Genomic DNA, 12,868 nt, shown 5'->3' with positions numbered 1-12,868 from the left:
CTTGGCTGGGGGCGGGCCCCAAAAGCCAAGAAGAGGAGTTACATCTGTTGCGCTCATCGTTCCGAAAGAACCATGCCATACCTGTATAAGCGAGCAGCTAAAAATATGGTAGGTTTACGGCCGAAGTACTTGCTGCAAGTGCTATCCCTTAAGAAGTGATGGTTTCCTTTGAAAGCGCTATTCGCAAATTTAATTTCAACATATACCTCACCATTACTCTCAATGGACCGTGCAAACCTCACCAGTCGCGCCACCGAAATTGCTGAGGTTGTTCGCAGCCTAGCAGGCGATCTGTCTTCGCAGGGAATCCCCGAGCCTTCTTTCGAACATGGATTACCCGCTGTGCTGCAGACCGATGCGCCGGATTCAAATGCCCTGGCCGCACGCATTAAGCTCCTGGGCTTACTAGATGAGCTACGTGATCTCTTAACCGATCCAGCACTCTTGGGTAGCCCTGAATTGGTGAGTAAAAGGAAATTACACTATTCAAACTGACTAACCTCTTTAGCGTAACCCTTCTTTGAGTATATTGGCATTGGTTCGCCTGAAGATCTTTGAGAATTTTCCGAGTGAGGGAACTACCATCAAAGATCTAGCACAGCGCGTTAATCGCAATGAGAATATTGTTCGCCGATTGATGTCTCATGCCGCCACCTATCATGTCTTCTTCCAAGAAAAGCGTGATTTTTTCATCCACACAGCTGGCTCCCGTATTCTATCGGAGAATGAGGGTATGCGTTCTTGGATGCTGGTCGGACTTGGCGAGACCATGCCCGGTGCCCTTAAAGTATGCGACAAGTATACCCAGCTCCTGTTCATACCAAGCTGATATCCCAGATTGCCGAAGCTGTATCGCAAAACAATGACTCTGAAGAGCCACAACATAGCGTAAACCATTCCAGTGACAAACTATGTAATGCAAGTTAGCTAATAGCAGCAGGGATGGAGTATACAAAATGGCACTGATCTCCCGGTCTTCCAAGCCCTCGCCAACATGCCTGAACGCGCGAAGATCTTTACTACAGCCATGAGTTGGCACGCTCAGCTACCTGGCTACTCCCCGCAGTATCTACTAGATCACTTCCCGTTCGGATCTGGAGATATCACGGTCGTCGATGTAGGCGGTGGCATCGGCCATATCGCCCATGCACTCGCGGATCACTGCCCCACAGTTCAGTGCATTGTACAAGATCGCCCCGAGGTGATTTCTCAGGCAGAACAAGCTTTGCCGGTTAACCTCAAGGATCGTATCCGCTTCCAAACCCATGACTTTTTCGAAAGCCAACCGGTACATGGTGCTGATGTTTATTTATTGCGTCATGTACTGCACGACTGGTCCAATAAATACGCGCGGAAGATCCTGCAGGCTTTGATACCAGCTTTGAAGCCCGGGGCCAAGGTCATACTAAATGATCGCATCATTCCCGGCTATGGAGAGGCACATTACTTGAAAGAGCGTGAAGCACGGTACGAGCTTTATATTTATTGGGGCTATGGGACTATACTGATAAAAAGAACCAGGGACTACGATATGTACATGCTTGGTTTACAGAACGCTCAAGAGCGCACACCAGATGATTGGAAATCTCTTTTTAGAGATACAGACTTGCGATTTAAAGTTACGAAAATATCCCAGCCATCTAAATCATATCTCTCCATTATGGAGGTGACCTGGGAGGGCTGATATGCGAAGAATTCAAGAAGACAGTGGCGTTGGAGAATCTACCAAGCAAATTTCAAGAGGTCAACGAAACAAGAGGGACCCATCAAAATCAGATCTATTGTAGCCACATGAGATGAAAATAGCCGGGAATTAAGTTCTCTTGATGATATGCCTAATACTCACACAACACATGACAGTGACAGGTCCCTTAAACTCCTTTAGGCGGGCCCCTACCGAGGAATGTCACAGCAGCCCAGAATAACCTCACGAAACTCGCCGGCTCGTAAAGCCGCATATATCTTGCCGATATTCGACCCGATTGATTCTTTGACAATTTTTTCGCCAGAGTCATAGGCTGGATGATCCACCAGACCCCGATGCATGGCCACCCCAATGCTCTGACGCACGAACCCATAGAGCTTCTGTGATGAATTACAGAGATACGGTGCGGCCGATTTGCTCTGGAAGAAGAGTTTTCGGTTTGCTCCGTACCTCGTCTCCAAAATATTGGCAACGTTACTCTTCCATTGTCGAAGTTCTTTCCCAACGACCTGGTCACCCAGAAGATCGAGGACGGCACCCAAGGAATCAGTGGCAGTAACTTGGCTCCGTTTGTGCAGATCACTAGTGCTGTTTCTCTCCCAGTGGCTCATAAGTTCTTTCCAGATGATTTCTTGGCTGTGTGAGAGCTGGGCACCCGCGCCGCTCGACTGAAACAGCTGCGCATTCGCATTATCTACGTCCTTGCGAGCTTGAGACACAAACTCAAGATGCATAGCACGAAGATCCAAGGCCTGGCACAGAACGTACAGGTATGTCGCAGACATTAGCGCCAGGAGTTCGACAGTGTCGCCTGCATACCGAGCGGCTATCAAAGCCAGAGAGTTCAGGCTTTGATTGTGCATCTCTGCAGACTGCACATGGTTGCTGACCGGGTGGTTAAGATATGCCAGTTCAGACATATATGAAGCCATGTTGATATCAACGCCTTTAAACGCAAACGAAAGGCTCGGATCGTCAGCGCTGAGATTTGGTGGCAGTCCTTTATTAAGCATCGGGTTGAGAATCTCCGAGCATTGCGAGAAGATCATTTTGCCTAGCATCTGCATCGCGCCCATGGTTTTCTCCATTGCCGATGTTATCGCTGCTGCTTGGAAGTTTCCTCCGTGGTGAACCCGCTCCTCGGCAAGATCCAGGAGTGGGTTGTCTGTGGTAGAATTTAGTTCCGTCTGGACTTGTTCAAGTGCGAGTGCGAGGTTCTCTAGCTGTGGACCGATCCACTGCGTCGATGTGCGTAGCGCATACCGGTCTTGCGCCAGGCCTTCACCATCGGGATCCGCGCCACGCACCAGTTTAGAACCAGCTAAGCATTCAAAAATAAACGCGGCTGACTCTAGTTGGCCTGGATGAGGTCGAGCCTCGGCGATGAACGGATGATAGTTGTATCGCGATCCCAGCAAAGCCTCTGTCCCCATCGCGGTCAGCAACTTCGACAAAATGGCCAGCTGGTTTGCCTCGAACAGAACTAGAGTGGCTGCACCGGAACTGAATGCAGTTCCGTTCAAAAGACCCAGGCCTTCCTTTGGCCCAAATTCAAGCGGGGTCAACCCTGCTTCCTGGAGAGCCTGGCTGGCCGGGATGATTCGATGATTCTGGCCCTCCCCGCAATTCATCGCTATATCAGGATTCCCTTCAATCGCCCCGCAGATGTACGCCAAAGGTGTGAGGTCCCCACAAGCGGAAATACTTCCTCGCAGCGGTACCACTGGTGTCATATCGTGAGCGAGGAGAGCAAGAATATTTCGAATAACCTGGATGCGAACGGCCGAATGTGCTCGCAGCAAGGAATTGCAGCGAATTAACATAGCCGCCTTAACAATGGGAATAGGCATCGCATGACTTTTCAAAAATCCTAGGCGCGTTGAGCCTGCTCCGGATTCTCGGTCTCCAGGCAGAACCACGGCGGAATGGTGGTGCTGGATCAATGCCTGCTGGAGGGCGGCATAGTCGTTTGTGCGAGTGTCGGCGCTCCCTCCGAATCCAGTAGTCACTCCATATATCACTTCCCCGTTTTCAAGCTTTTCCGCGAGTAGATCTACACTGCGTTCCAATTGAGAAAGCACAGTTTGGCTGTCGGTGATGTCGGCCGCAATTTTATGCCTTAGTTTGCTTGTTAGTGTCCAATTCAAGTACATGTCTTACCGAAGAAGACGGAGCGAGGAATTCACATACAAGCTGATCGCAACGACTGAACTTAAGTCCAGCGAATGCCCATCAAGTACGATGTTCCGGCCCGAATGGACAATCTCGTCCAGCTGGGTACATGAATCGAGAACCGAGCTGATGTACCCCAATCCTCGAGGATGGTTGTCCCCGTTCTGATACTGCGGGGATGCTTCGCCCATGGTCGCAAGATAGTCCAGTGGGAAACAATTCAGGAGTGGACTTAGTCGAGCATTGAATGAGGTGAATAGCAATCAAAGAGATTCAAAGCAACCACGCCAAGGGAGGGGCAGGCTTAGATTAAAATTGGTCACCCCTCCCTCTGGTAATTCGCCCTAGGCAGTGCATGCCCAGCCCCTCTCTCCAGATACACAATCAGTCACTACAGTATCTATAATTTCTCTGAGAACTAGCGTTATCCTAGGAATGATTCGAAAACTGCGAGATTTTAATTTTAATTTCATCAAGTGGAAAACAAGGTGAACAGGTCTTAAAACATTAGCGCCCCTCAAAAGAGCACCTTGTTTACACAATAACACGTGGGGGCCAAAGTGCGGAAGTATCCTCATTCCTTGTACGAGGGTGGAGAAGGCGGTACCATTTAAATGCATATGGCAATATGCTACAGTCATCATTAGTAAATTCAAGAGTAAGTTTGAAACCCCTTCGAGCTTTTTATATCTTCTATGCAGCTACAGGTGCAGTAGAATATCAAGAAAACAGCTAACTGGATGTAGATAGGTCTCAACTGGGCCCATTCAGCAATACTGCTATATCGATAGAAACCAAAGCGGCACTGGATAGGGGGATGGTAAATTTAGAAGCTCTTTAGTAAAAGTGGAATAAGATGATTAGTACTCCTATAAATAAAATAGGCTAGTGGGAGTCAAGAGAGATCTTTGTGCTCATGCCATGGTGTCAAGTATTGATCACATACAGTACCCTACAACGGTCCGCTCACATTGCTATAAAGACTATCTAAGAGCCTGCTTCTCATGGGCTTTTAGCATAAAAAGGCGCAGAGAGTGCAATAATGCCAAATCAGCAAAGACTAATTGAAACATCCCTCGGCTGATGCCAGATCAGAAGTCTATCTCTTCGACCAGAAAATCACTAGAAAGGTGCCTTGTATTTATAGAACCACGCACGAGACGCACAAGGACAAAGAGCGCTAAACCAAAGGGGCTGAAAGACTAAACCTATATAGACCTCTACCGTAGCGGTCAGCTCTTGGTTTATATAGCCAATAATATCAATTTCCCTACAACATCCGATATGGCGTAAATGGCCGTGACGATGGAATGGCCATAATATGGCGTGGCCTGGAATCGAAAAATCGTGGTGTTTTCACATAGGCGTTGTAGCTCACTTTGTATATACTAGTGTCGACACTATACCTATCTTTAAGGTCCATGCAGCTCGCAAGATCTCAGACCATGTGCCTGATCATTCGTCTTTAGACTTTTACTAAAATTACAGACCCTTGCTAGACGAAAGTCTGTTAGAATAAACTAGTTTTAATCGGGAGGCCTTAGGGCGTACTAGTAAAGCGATTGATCGGGTTTATGGGTATTCTTATCCAGAGATCATAAGTACATATTGTTGAGATGTGTCATGATTCCGTCGGTTTGACCGTTCGGGCGATAGAGGCTGTTTCAACTGCCGAAGTATTTACGAGGATTCTGCATATATGTTTGCTATCATCTAGAATTCAAACCATGAACGTGACTGAGAAACATGGAGAATCATCGAAATCTAGCTATGGAATCGCCAATGTAAAAGGAGATTCTGCGAGCCGGGTATAAATGTACCCACTTTTCCATGTATGAATCGATAGACAGTTTAAGATTTCCTCACTTAATTACATACTTCCATTTCTCTATAAAAACAAACAAATGCATGCTGCGTTAGTCTAGCTTGATAGTGGTAATTCAACATATATATCCTAAGACTTAGCCTACGCCACGAGGTAGCCGATCGCGTGAAATAACCGTATACTAGTCTTACACTCCTACCGGGTATCTTCCGAGTGGAATTCTTTTTTTTAGAACTGGCTTATCACTTGCCAGATCGCCAGCTATTAGTCCCACTGGCCAATCGAGATCACAACATGTCAAAACTACGCCTGCTTATACACACTGTTATAGATTGTTCCTTCTCACGATCTATCCACCCCCAAATCGGCACGCAGCTTATGGATCAAAAATGTCAGCATCCAGAGGATTTCAGTGTTTCTTTCCTGAGGTTGGTGGTGGAGATCGAGTTGCCTCATCATCTGTTCGTGAAGATGTGATGTTGGCGACGATGCAGTAAGCCATTGGGGTTCGAGAGGACCGATGTCCTGCTCATCTGAATGCAGTAGCGGCACAATCCTAGACCAAATGACCCCGAGATCTTCACTTTGCAAACCATCTCGAAGAATAGTAGTCAGCCATTCCATTTCCTCGACGATCAGGAGGTGGAGCAGGCTCTGCGATACCCCGCCATCTTGAATGGACTGGGGGGCGGAGGGCGTTGGACGGTCCGTACTCTCCACCTCGGTGCTGGGCAGCGATGGAGTCAAGTGGGCACCATGGGAATTTGGTTGATGTGTGCTCTTGTTGTCTTCTCCATGGGATGAAATGTAATACCTGTGCACCATACTGGCGACGGCAACGCAGTGTTTCCAAATGGTGGCCGAGCAGAATACCAGGACTTGATGTAGGATCTCACCCATGGCAGTAACAAGATTAGTTAGAATAGGCAGAGCGAGCAGGGACCAGAAGACGAAAAAGGCTTTGCCCAGGCTGCTGGTGGGATAGAAGTCGCCGTAGCCGATGGTAGTGAGGGAGGTGTAGGTGAAGTAGAGGGCGACGAAGTAGGACCAGTCCTGCTCCTTTTCAGATACGCAGAAAATAGCAGCACTGATAAACCAAAGCACTAACCAGGATAGCAGGAAAATAATCAGGTCTCTACGATGCATCATATTATGGAAATGTGTCTTGGTGTGGTGAAACTCGCGCACCTGCGCGCCTCGGGGCAATGGCAGCTCCTGTCCTTCGGAAATTGCGCGCTGCTCCCACTTCTCGCGCATCTGGGTCATCTTCAGGTGCAACTTCATTTCGTGCATGTCGTGGGTGAAGGACATCATGGCGCTGACCATCAGACCCAGCGCAATTATCCCGGTGGCGGCGTAGGGAAATAGAAGGCTACGCCCAAGATGTGTGATGGGCACAAGATTGCCGATGCCAATAGTGAGGATAGTGTAGTCGGCAAAATACAGCGCGTCCAGCAGCGACCAGCCCTCTACTGCTCGGTAGATAGCCGCGCCGACGAGCAACACAATCGCCAACCAGAGCGACCGCAGCAAAACGTCTATCCGCTGCACTCGGCGGCTGTTACGGCGACTGAGCTGGATCTGGTGCGCGCCCACCACATATAACGCCAGCAGGAGGGCCACTAGCGCATACAGTGTGGCTGCGAAGACGCCGTAATAGAAGGCTTGTGTATATTCAGACCGGGGTTGTGATGCTAGGCGGCGGTGTTGCTGTACGGTGACCCCAATGACGCTGAACAAGAGGGCTGCAGCTATCAGCCAGCCCAGGACACTGACCCAGAAAAAGGTGACTTGTTGATCATGACGCCGCATCAGCAGCAGGTAGCTGATATATACGGAGGCCGCAATCACGAAGGAGACGGCTTGTAGGGCGATCATCCTGAAGCAGATATGTCAAGATGTCTCTTTTCATGTCTAGGCCTAGACAACTTACCAGGCTGGAAGAGAGATCCGCCGCCCATCGGTCTGGACAGGCTGCTGCCACTCACTCGAAAGCGCACAGATGTTAAACATCATCGCCATGACACACAGCGTGCCCTGTTCAGAGTCAGGCATAGGAATGACACAGGTTACTCTATAGGACCTACCGCAATGACAGGAAGCGCGGTCACAAATAGCCATCGCTTCCGAGAATCCTTATCATGGCTCTCAGAGACCCTGTGCTCCTTACCATCAGCCGTCGCCTTCCAGGGAGCCATATAAGATGGATGTTATTGGCAGAAGAGAATGAATGATGGCAGCTCAACAGAATCATTATATGAGGAAAGGTTCTCTGGAACGGGTAGGTTGGACTGATAAGTTCAATATTGCGATCGGATGCTCAAGGTAAAACGTACTGATATTACGATTTCACAGTACCATGGGAAGGAGAACGGGGGAATATACTATTATATGACGAGAGGATAGGTTCATTTGGAACCTCGTATAGTTGTCCCTTGACAGCGGAATCATTCGAAATAATTCTCTGATTGAAAGATATATTTTGCAGATCTAGTGATTTGACAATATTTGGGCTCCCGAACTAACTGTCAGCACATCTTGATCAAGCTAATAAATGTGATGAGATATAATTATGTGTGAAAAAAAAAACGTTTGTCACTGGCGTATGATGTCACTAGGTAGTGTAGTCTACCCGAGAAGCTGACCTAGGGAGACACCTGACCACCTGACTCATATCGGACTTGACCTCGGGAATCTTAGAATCCTCCTAACGTACGTACATAGTCTGTGTTAGTGGTCGGATACGAGCGCACGTATCGAGGGAAGATGATTGGCAGGAATGTCCTCCCATACGTAGCTTGTATATAGAGCCTTGCGGGCGCTTCCATTGTAAGTGCAGATAGAATGAAATGGACCGAGTTTGCATTTCGAAAAATTTGCCCTTCAATTATTATCTCAGTCAAAAAATAGACAAAGAAGCTTAGAATAACTACCTATCAATATTAATTATCTTATTTAAGAGCCAGACCCGGAAGTCTAAGCGACCTTAGGAAACGGATAACAGACAAACTATACGCAGCTTTAAATGCCTTTCGAAGATAACTATTACTTACTTTCTATAGGTTACTCCCTAGCTAATACGAAAGTAGGTTTTTAAAGCAATATTAGTCCACTAGCATAGGAGTATATGCTTTGTCTGGTTAGTATCCTGTCAATGAGGCAAGAGAGGGAGAAACAATCAGGAATCAATCATAGTCTGTGCATTATAGTCAAGAAATATTTCGCAGCTTGCAATAATCTAGGATATAGCTCAAGTCTAGGTCAAATAGTAGTACTCGTTATGATCGACCGGCTCCACGCACATGATACCCGCATTCTCATGGATCTGGTTGTCAATCACACCAGTGACCAATATCTCTGGTTCAAAGAGTCCCGCGGTACCAAGACAAACCCCAAGCGTGACTGGTACATCTGGCGCGATCCCAAGTACGATGCCCAGGGCAACCGCAAGGAACCCAACAACTGGAAATATAACTTCGGTGGTAGTGCATGGGCCTTTGATGACCATACTGGTCAATACTACCTCGCTCTGTTTTTACCCAGCCAGCCCGATCTCAACTGGGAAAGTGCAGAGATGCATAAAGCCACCCACGACGACATGTCCAAGCACCCAGATCTGCCGGATGCGAAGGTTATCAATGACGAGCCGTACCAGTTCGGTGCGGAATTCTTTGCTTCCGGTCCTAATATGCATGATTACATCCGCGAGATCAGGACCGAGGTCTTCGACAAGTATGACGTGATGACGGTTGGCGAGCTTGGCTTCACGAAGGACGAGAGATCTGTTAGCGAATACGTCGCCAATGACCGACATGAGCTAAATATGGTCTTCACTGGTGATATTGTGGATATGGACTTCGGCCTGAACGCCAAGTACGAGCGAGATGACTTCCACCCTCGGAAGATCCGCAACTGCGATGCCCAAGTTTGACGGGTGGAACACCGTCTATCTCGACAATCATGACAGTGGCCGTTCGCTATCTCAATATGCTTCCGATGCCCCAGAACACCGCTCGACTGCGGCCAAAATGCTGGCTACATACTTGACGACTTTGAGTGGTACTCCGTTCACGCTTGCGGGCCAAGAGATCGGCATGGCGAACCTTGGTAAAGACTACGGGGCGGATGCATACATCGATGTGGAGGGCAGAAACTACTATGATGAAGTTTTGAAGTCTAGAGGTGGCAATACCGGGAAGATGGATGATGTCCTCCGGGAGCTGCAACTGAAGTCGAGAGATCACGGATGTCTGCCGATGCAATGTGATAGTTCGCCCAATGCTGGCTTCACCGTCGCGAATGCAAAGCCATGGATGACCATCAATAAGGCCCACACTGAGTGGAACGTTGCCAGTCAGCTCGACGATCCTGAGAGCATCATGGCTTACTGGAAACAGACGATTGCGCTGCGAAAGGAATACTCTGATCTTTTCGTCTACGGATCCTATACCGCCCTCGAGGAATCCGAGACGGGCGAGATGGTGCTGGGATATGAGCGCAACTGGAGCCAAGCAAATCAGGAAGCGGTTGTGCTGTTGAATTTCTCTCATCAAATTCAGACTGTACCCCTGGGAAAGTATGAGAATTTCTCGGTTTTGATTTCAAGCAAGGGTTGCATTGATCGTGCTAAAAGTCAAGTTGAGCTGCAACCACATGGCTCAGTGGTCCTTCTAAACGCATAGACTATTAGAAGTACCAATGTGACTCAATTCGAATCCATGTACTTATTATGCTGTATAGCTTTCCCATATATAAAAAGCTTCCAAGCTGACTTAATGTCCTCCAACCCCCGGGATCTTCCCGTATAGTCTGTTGCTCACGATAATCCAAAATTTCCATAGAGACTAGTGGTACCTTCAAGAGGACAACATTCCAACATGGAAAACATAGTTCTATGTCCTCATTCAATAACCGATATTGGCCCTTCAGAAGGACTAACAGTAGACACCTACTAGCTACGCCTCCGCTCGGTCATACACTCTGAGATCTCCACTCGTGGGCAGAGGTAGCAAGAACAAACGAAGTCCCCAGACGTGAACTTGAAAGTCCAATCCAGGGGACTCCTCAGTATTCACCAAGAAACCCGCCAGTGGGTCCCAAATTTTCTCCAAGCGCAACTACGACATCGCATTCGTCACATTGCTGATATCGCCGGGGGTAAGACACCACTAAATCCTCTGACTCTCACCTTTGATATTACAAATCCTTCAAAGATAATACGGCCCTCAAAAAGACCGGAAGGTTTTAGAAAGTTCATCAAGTTATTCTATCCATTGGCGTACATGAAGATATAGATATTGAAGCCGAGGTGTTAGTACACATGCTGCAATGAGCCTTGTGGCCTTATCTGATTTGTATGAGCTGTTCCATTGTCAATATATTCAAGCATATAGGTATAATGCGAGTTTATCACTATTGAAAATCCACCAAGTCCAGTGCAATATATGGTGGCTAAGGAAACCTATGGACCGACGAGAATTTTTATCACTGACAAGAAGACCAGTACTGACCACCGGAGATGCACTGGTACGGGGGCTGGCACTGAGTAGAGCTAGTATATCCATCACCACCACACTGGCCCCACTGAGCAACGAGGGTTCCACCACTTGGGCTGAGGCCAGAGCTCGATGTTGTCATAGTCGTAGCTGTGGTTGTAGTCGGAGAGCTCTAGACACTGAGACCACTGACAACCTGATCGAGGAACCCGCTATTTGCGTAAAGCTGCGACATATCCCACATCATGACTCCCCCAAAATTGCTATACTGCTTAGAATAAGCGATAGCAGCCTTGAGCTGGGACCCACTGGTATAACCAGCACCAGCAGCGCCAGTGTTAGCTGGAATGCCTAAAAAGACCTTCACGTTGGGGTTTTTGCTGCTCTTGGCCCAGCTATCCCACACATCAAAGTTGAAAGCGGGCTGAGTAGAAGATCCCACTTGGAAATTCGACGTTTGACACCAGTTATTGTAGAACTGCACTAGGACAAGATCAAAAGCAACGGCGTCCAGTGTTGTACCATCAGCAGCATCGGGGAAAACACATTGGGGTGCAGCAGAAAGGTAATATTTCTTCCCACTAGCGGCATCCATTAGGCTGCGAAGCTTAGCACCGAATGCCGGAAGATTGCTGACTGTTGACTCAAAATCGAAATCAAAGCCATCAACGACAGCGTCTCCAAAAGGACGGTCAATTCCGGTACCCGTCAAGGGTCCGAACATATTCCACACTGTTTGTGCGGCATTTTGAGCATCCGTAGCTGAAGACCATCCTCCTTGGGTATACGTGGCGCCTCCGAGCGATAGGAGGATTGTTTTGCCATAGGTCTTTTGGCAGGTCTTGATGTCATTCCTAAGCAACAGTTAGAAAGTGTGGAAGTGGTGACGGGGATCGACTTACGAAATCTGAGTACAGTTAAGGAGATTTGGGTTGTCAGGGAAAGTGGTGCATTTATCTCCCGCGTTGGCAAAGTTTGTAATAGGAGGAGTTATGCCGTTCATGAATGCAACAGGGATAACCTAGCGAGCTCGTCAGTTCCCGTAAATCACGAAGATATATTGAATCTTACATCAATATCAGTATCTGAAAGCAAAGGGGGGTTTGAGTTTAGCTGTAGTCTCCGCCCGATATCACTTTCCTTCGGAAGACTTACTAGAGCAGTAGTAGGCAAGATTCTGCTGAGCAAAGGAGCCGCTACCCTGACCATACGAGTTTTGTCCTAAGTTCCAAACAAATCAGCCCCATTCCTATTCCATTTGCTCATATGTGGAAGGTTAATCGTACCCCAGTATACTGCAATGTTTGAAGACGAGCTAGGATCAAACCCAGCGAAAACAAATGGAGCAATAGCCAAGGCAAAGCCCATAATGCTCAATAAGGAGGACATTATCGACAGAGATGGATTAAACATTGAATTGTAACACAAAACACTTTTTGAAAGCGGAAAGGTTTTGATGGTAGATTTATATCGTTATGGGTGATAAAGATTCAGAGGGTTTGCCATGCTTAATTTATATGATTCAACCCTGGATGCTAGAAGCTACATGAAAGATGCTAAAGACACTTGTCCCCCGGAGGCTTGAGTAGAGTTACATGGCACGAAAGCCTAATCGTTTTGTGATATGTGACATTAAAACACCGTAGTGCCTTGCGGTCTTGCTGCTTGCTG

The 12,868-nt window shown here is 47.7% G+C and overlaps 5 protein-coding genes across 5 annotated transcripts; 2 read left to right on the top strand and 3 right to left on the bottom strand.

The window, feature by feature from the left end:
- Positions 1 to 222: 222 nt before the first annotated feature.
- On the top strand, positions 223 to 1,684 carry N7471_008379 (uncharacterized protein; the record flags this gene model as incomplete). The annotated part of the gene is made up of 5 exons (XM_057281098.1): positions 223 to 462; positions 509 to 787; positions 838 to 888; positions 941 to 1,467; positions 1,522 to 1,684. 5 exons carry the CDS (start codon positions 223 to 225, stop codon positions 1,682 to 1,684), a joined length of 1,260 nt encoding a protein of 419 aa, XP_057135358.1.
- A 209-nt stretch (positions 1,685 to 1,893) lies between these two features.
- Positions 1,894 to 4,068, bottom strand: N7471_008378 (Phenylalanine ammonia-lyase; the record flags this gene model as incomplete). Its single annotated transcript, XM_057281097.1, has 2 exons — positions 1,894 to 3,823; positions 3,896 to 4,068. 2 exons carry the CDS (start codon positions 4,066 to 4,068, stop codon positions 1,894 to 1,896), a joined length of 2,103 nt encoding a protein of 700 aa, XP_057135357.1.
- Positions 4,069 to 6,044: 1,976 nt separating this feature from the next.
- Positions 6,045 to 7,900, bottom strand: N7471_008377 (potassium channel family protein; the record flags this gene model as incomplete). Its single annotated transcript, XM_057281096.1, has 3 exons — positions 6,045 to 7,581; positions 7,636 to 7,739; positions 7,790 to 7,900. 3 exons carry the CDS (start codon positions 7,898 to 7,900, stop codon positions 6,045 to 6,047), a joined length of 1,752 nt encoding a protein of 583 aa, XP_057135356.1.
- Positions 7,901 to 8,982: 1,082 nt separating this feature from the next.
- N7471_008376 (glycoside hydrolase superfamily) lies at positions 8,983 to 10,384 on the top strand (the record flags this gene model as incomplete). Its single annotated transcript, XM_057281095.1, has 2 exons — positions 8,983 to 9,575; positions 9,607 to 10,384. The coding sequence occupies 2 exons, from the start codon at positions 8,983 to 8,985 to the stop codon at positions 10,382 to 10,384; spliced, it is 1,371 nt and encodes a 456-aa protein (XP_057135355.1).
- Positions 10,385 to 11,369: 985 nt separating this feature from the next.
- Positions 11,370 to 12,586, bottom strand: N7471_008375 (glycoside hydrolase family 18 protein; the record flags this gene model as incomplete). The annotated part of the gene is made up of 5 exons (XM_057281094.1): positions 11,370 to 12,051; positions 12,100 to 12,218; positions 12,269 to 12,282; positions 12,353 to 12,418; positions 12,484 to 12,586. The coding sequence occupies 5 exons, from the start codon at positions 12,584 to 12,586 to the stop codon at positions 11,370 to 11,372; spliced, it is 984 nt and encodes a 327-aa protein (XP_057135354.1).
- Positions 12,587 to 12,868: the final 282 nt, after the last annotated feature.

The sequence above is a fragment of the Penicillium samsonianum genome (assembly GCF_028829775.1).
Source record: "Penicillium samsonianum strain IBT 33392 chromosome Unknown utg000004l_segment0_segment0, whole genome shotgun sequence".
NCBI lineage: Eukaryota > Fungi > Ascomycota > Eurotiomycetes > Eurotiales > Aspergillaceae > Penicillium > Penicillium samsonianum.
This window is presented reverse-complemented; position numbering and strand designations above follow the sequence as displayed.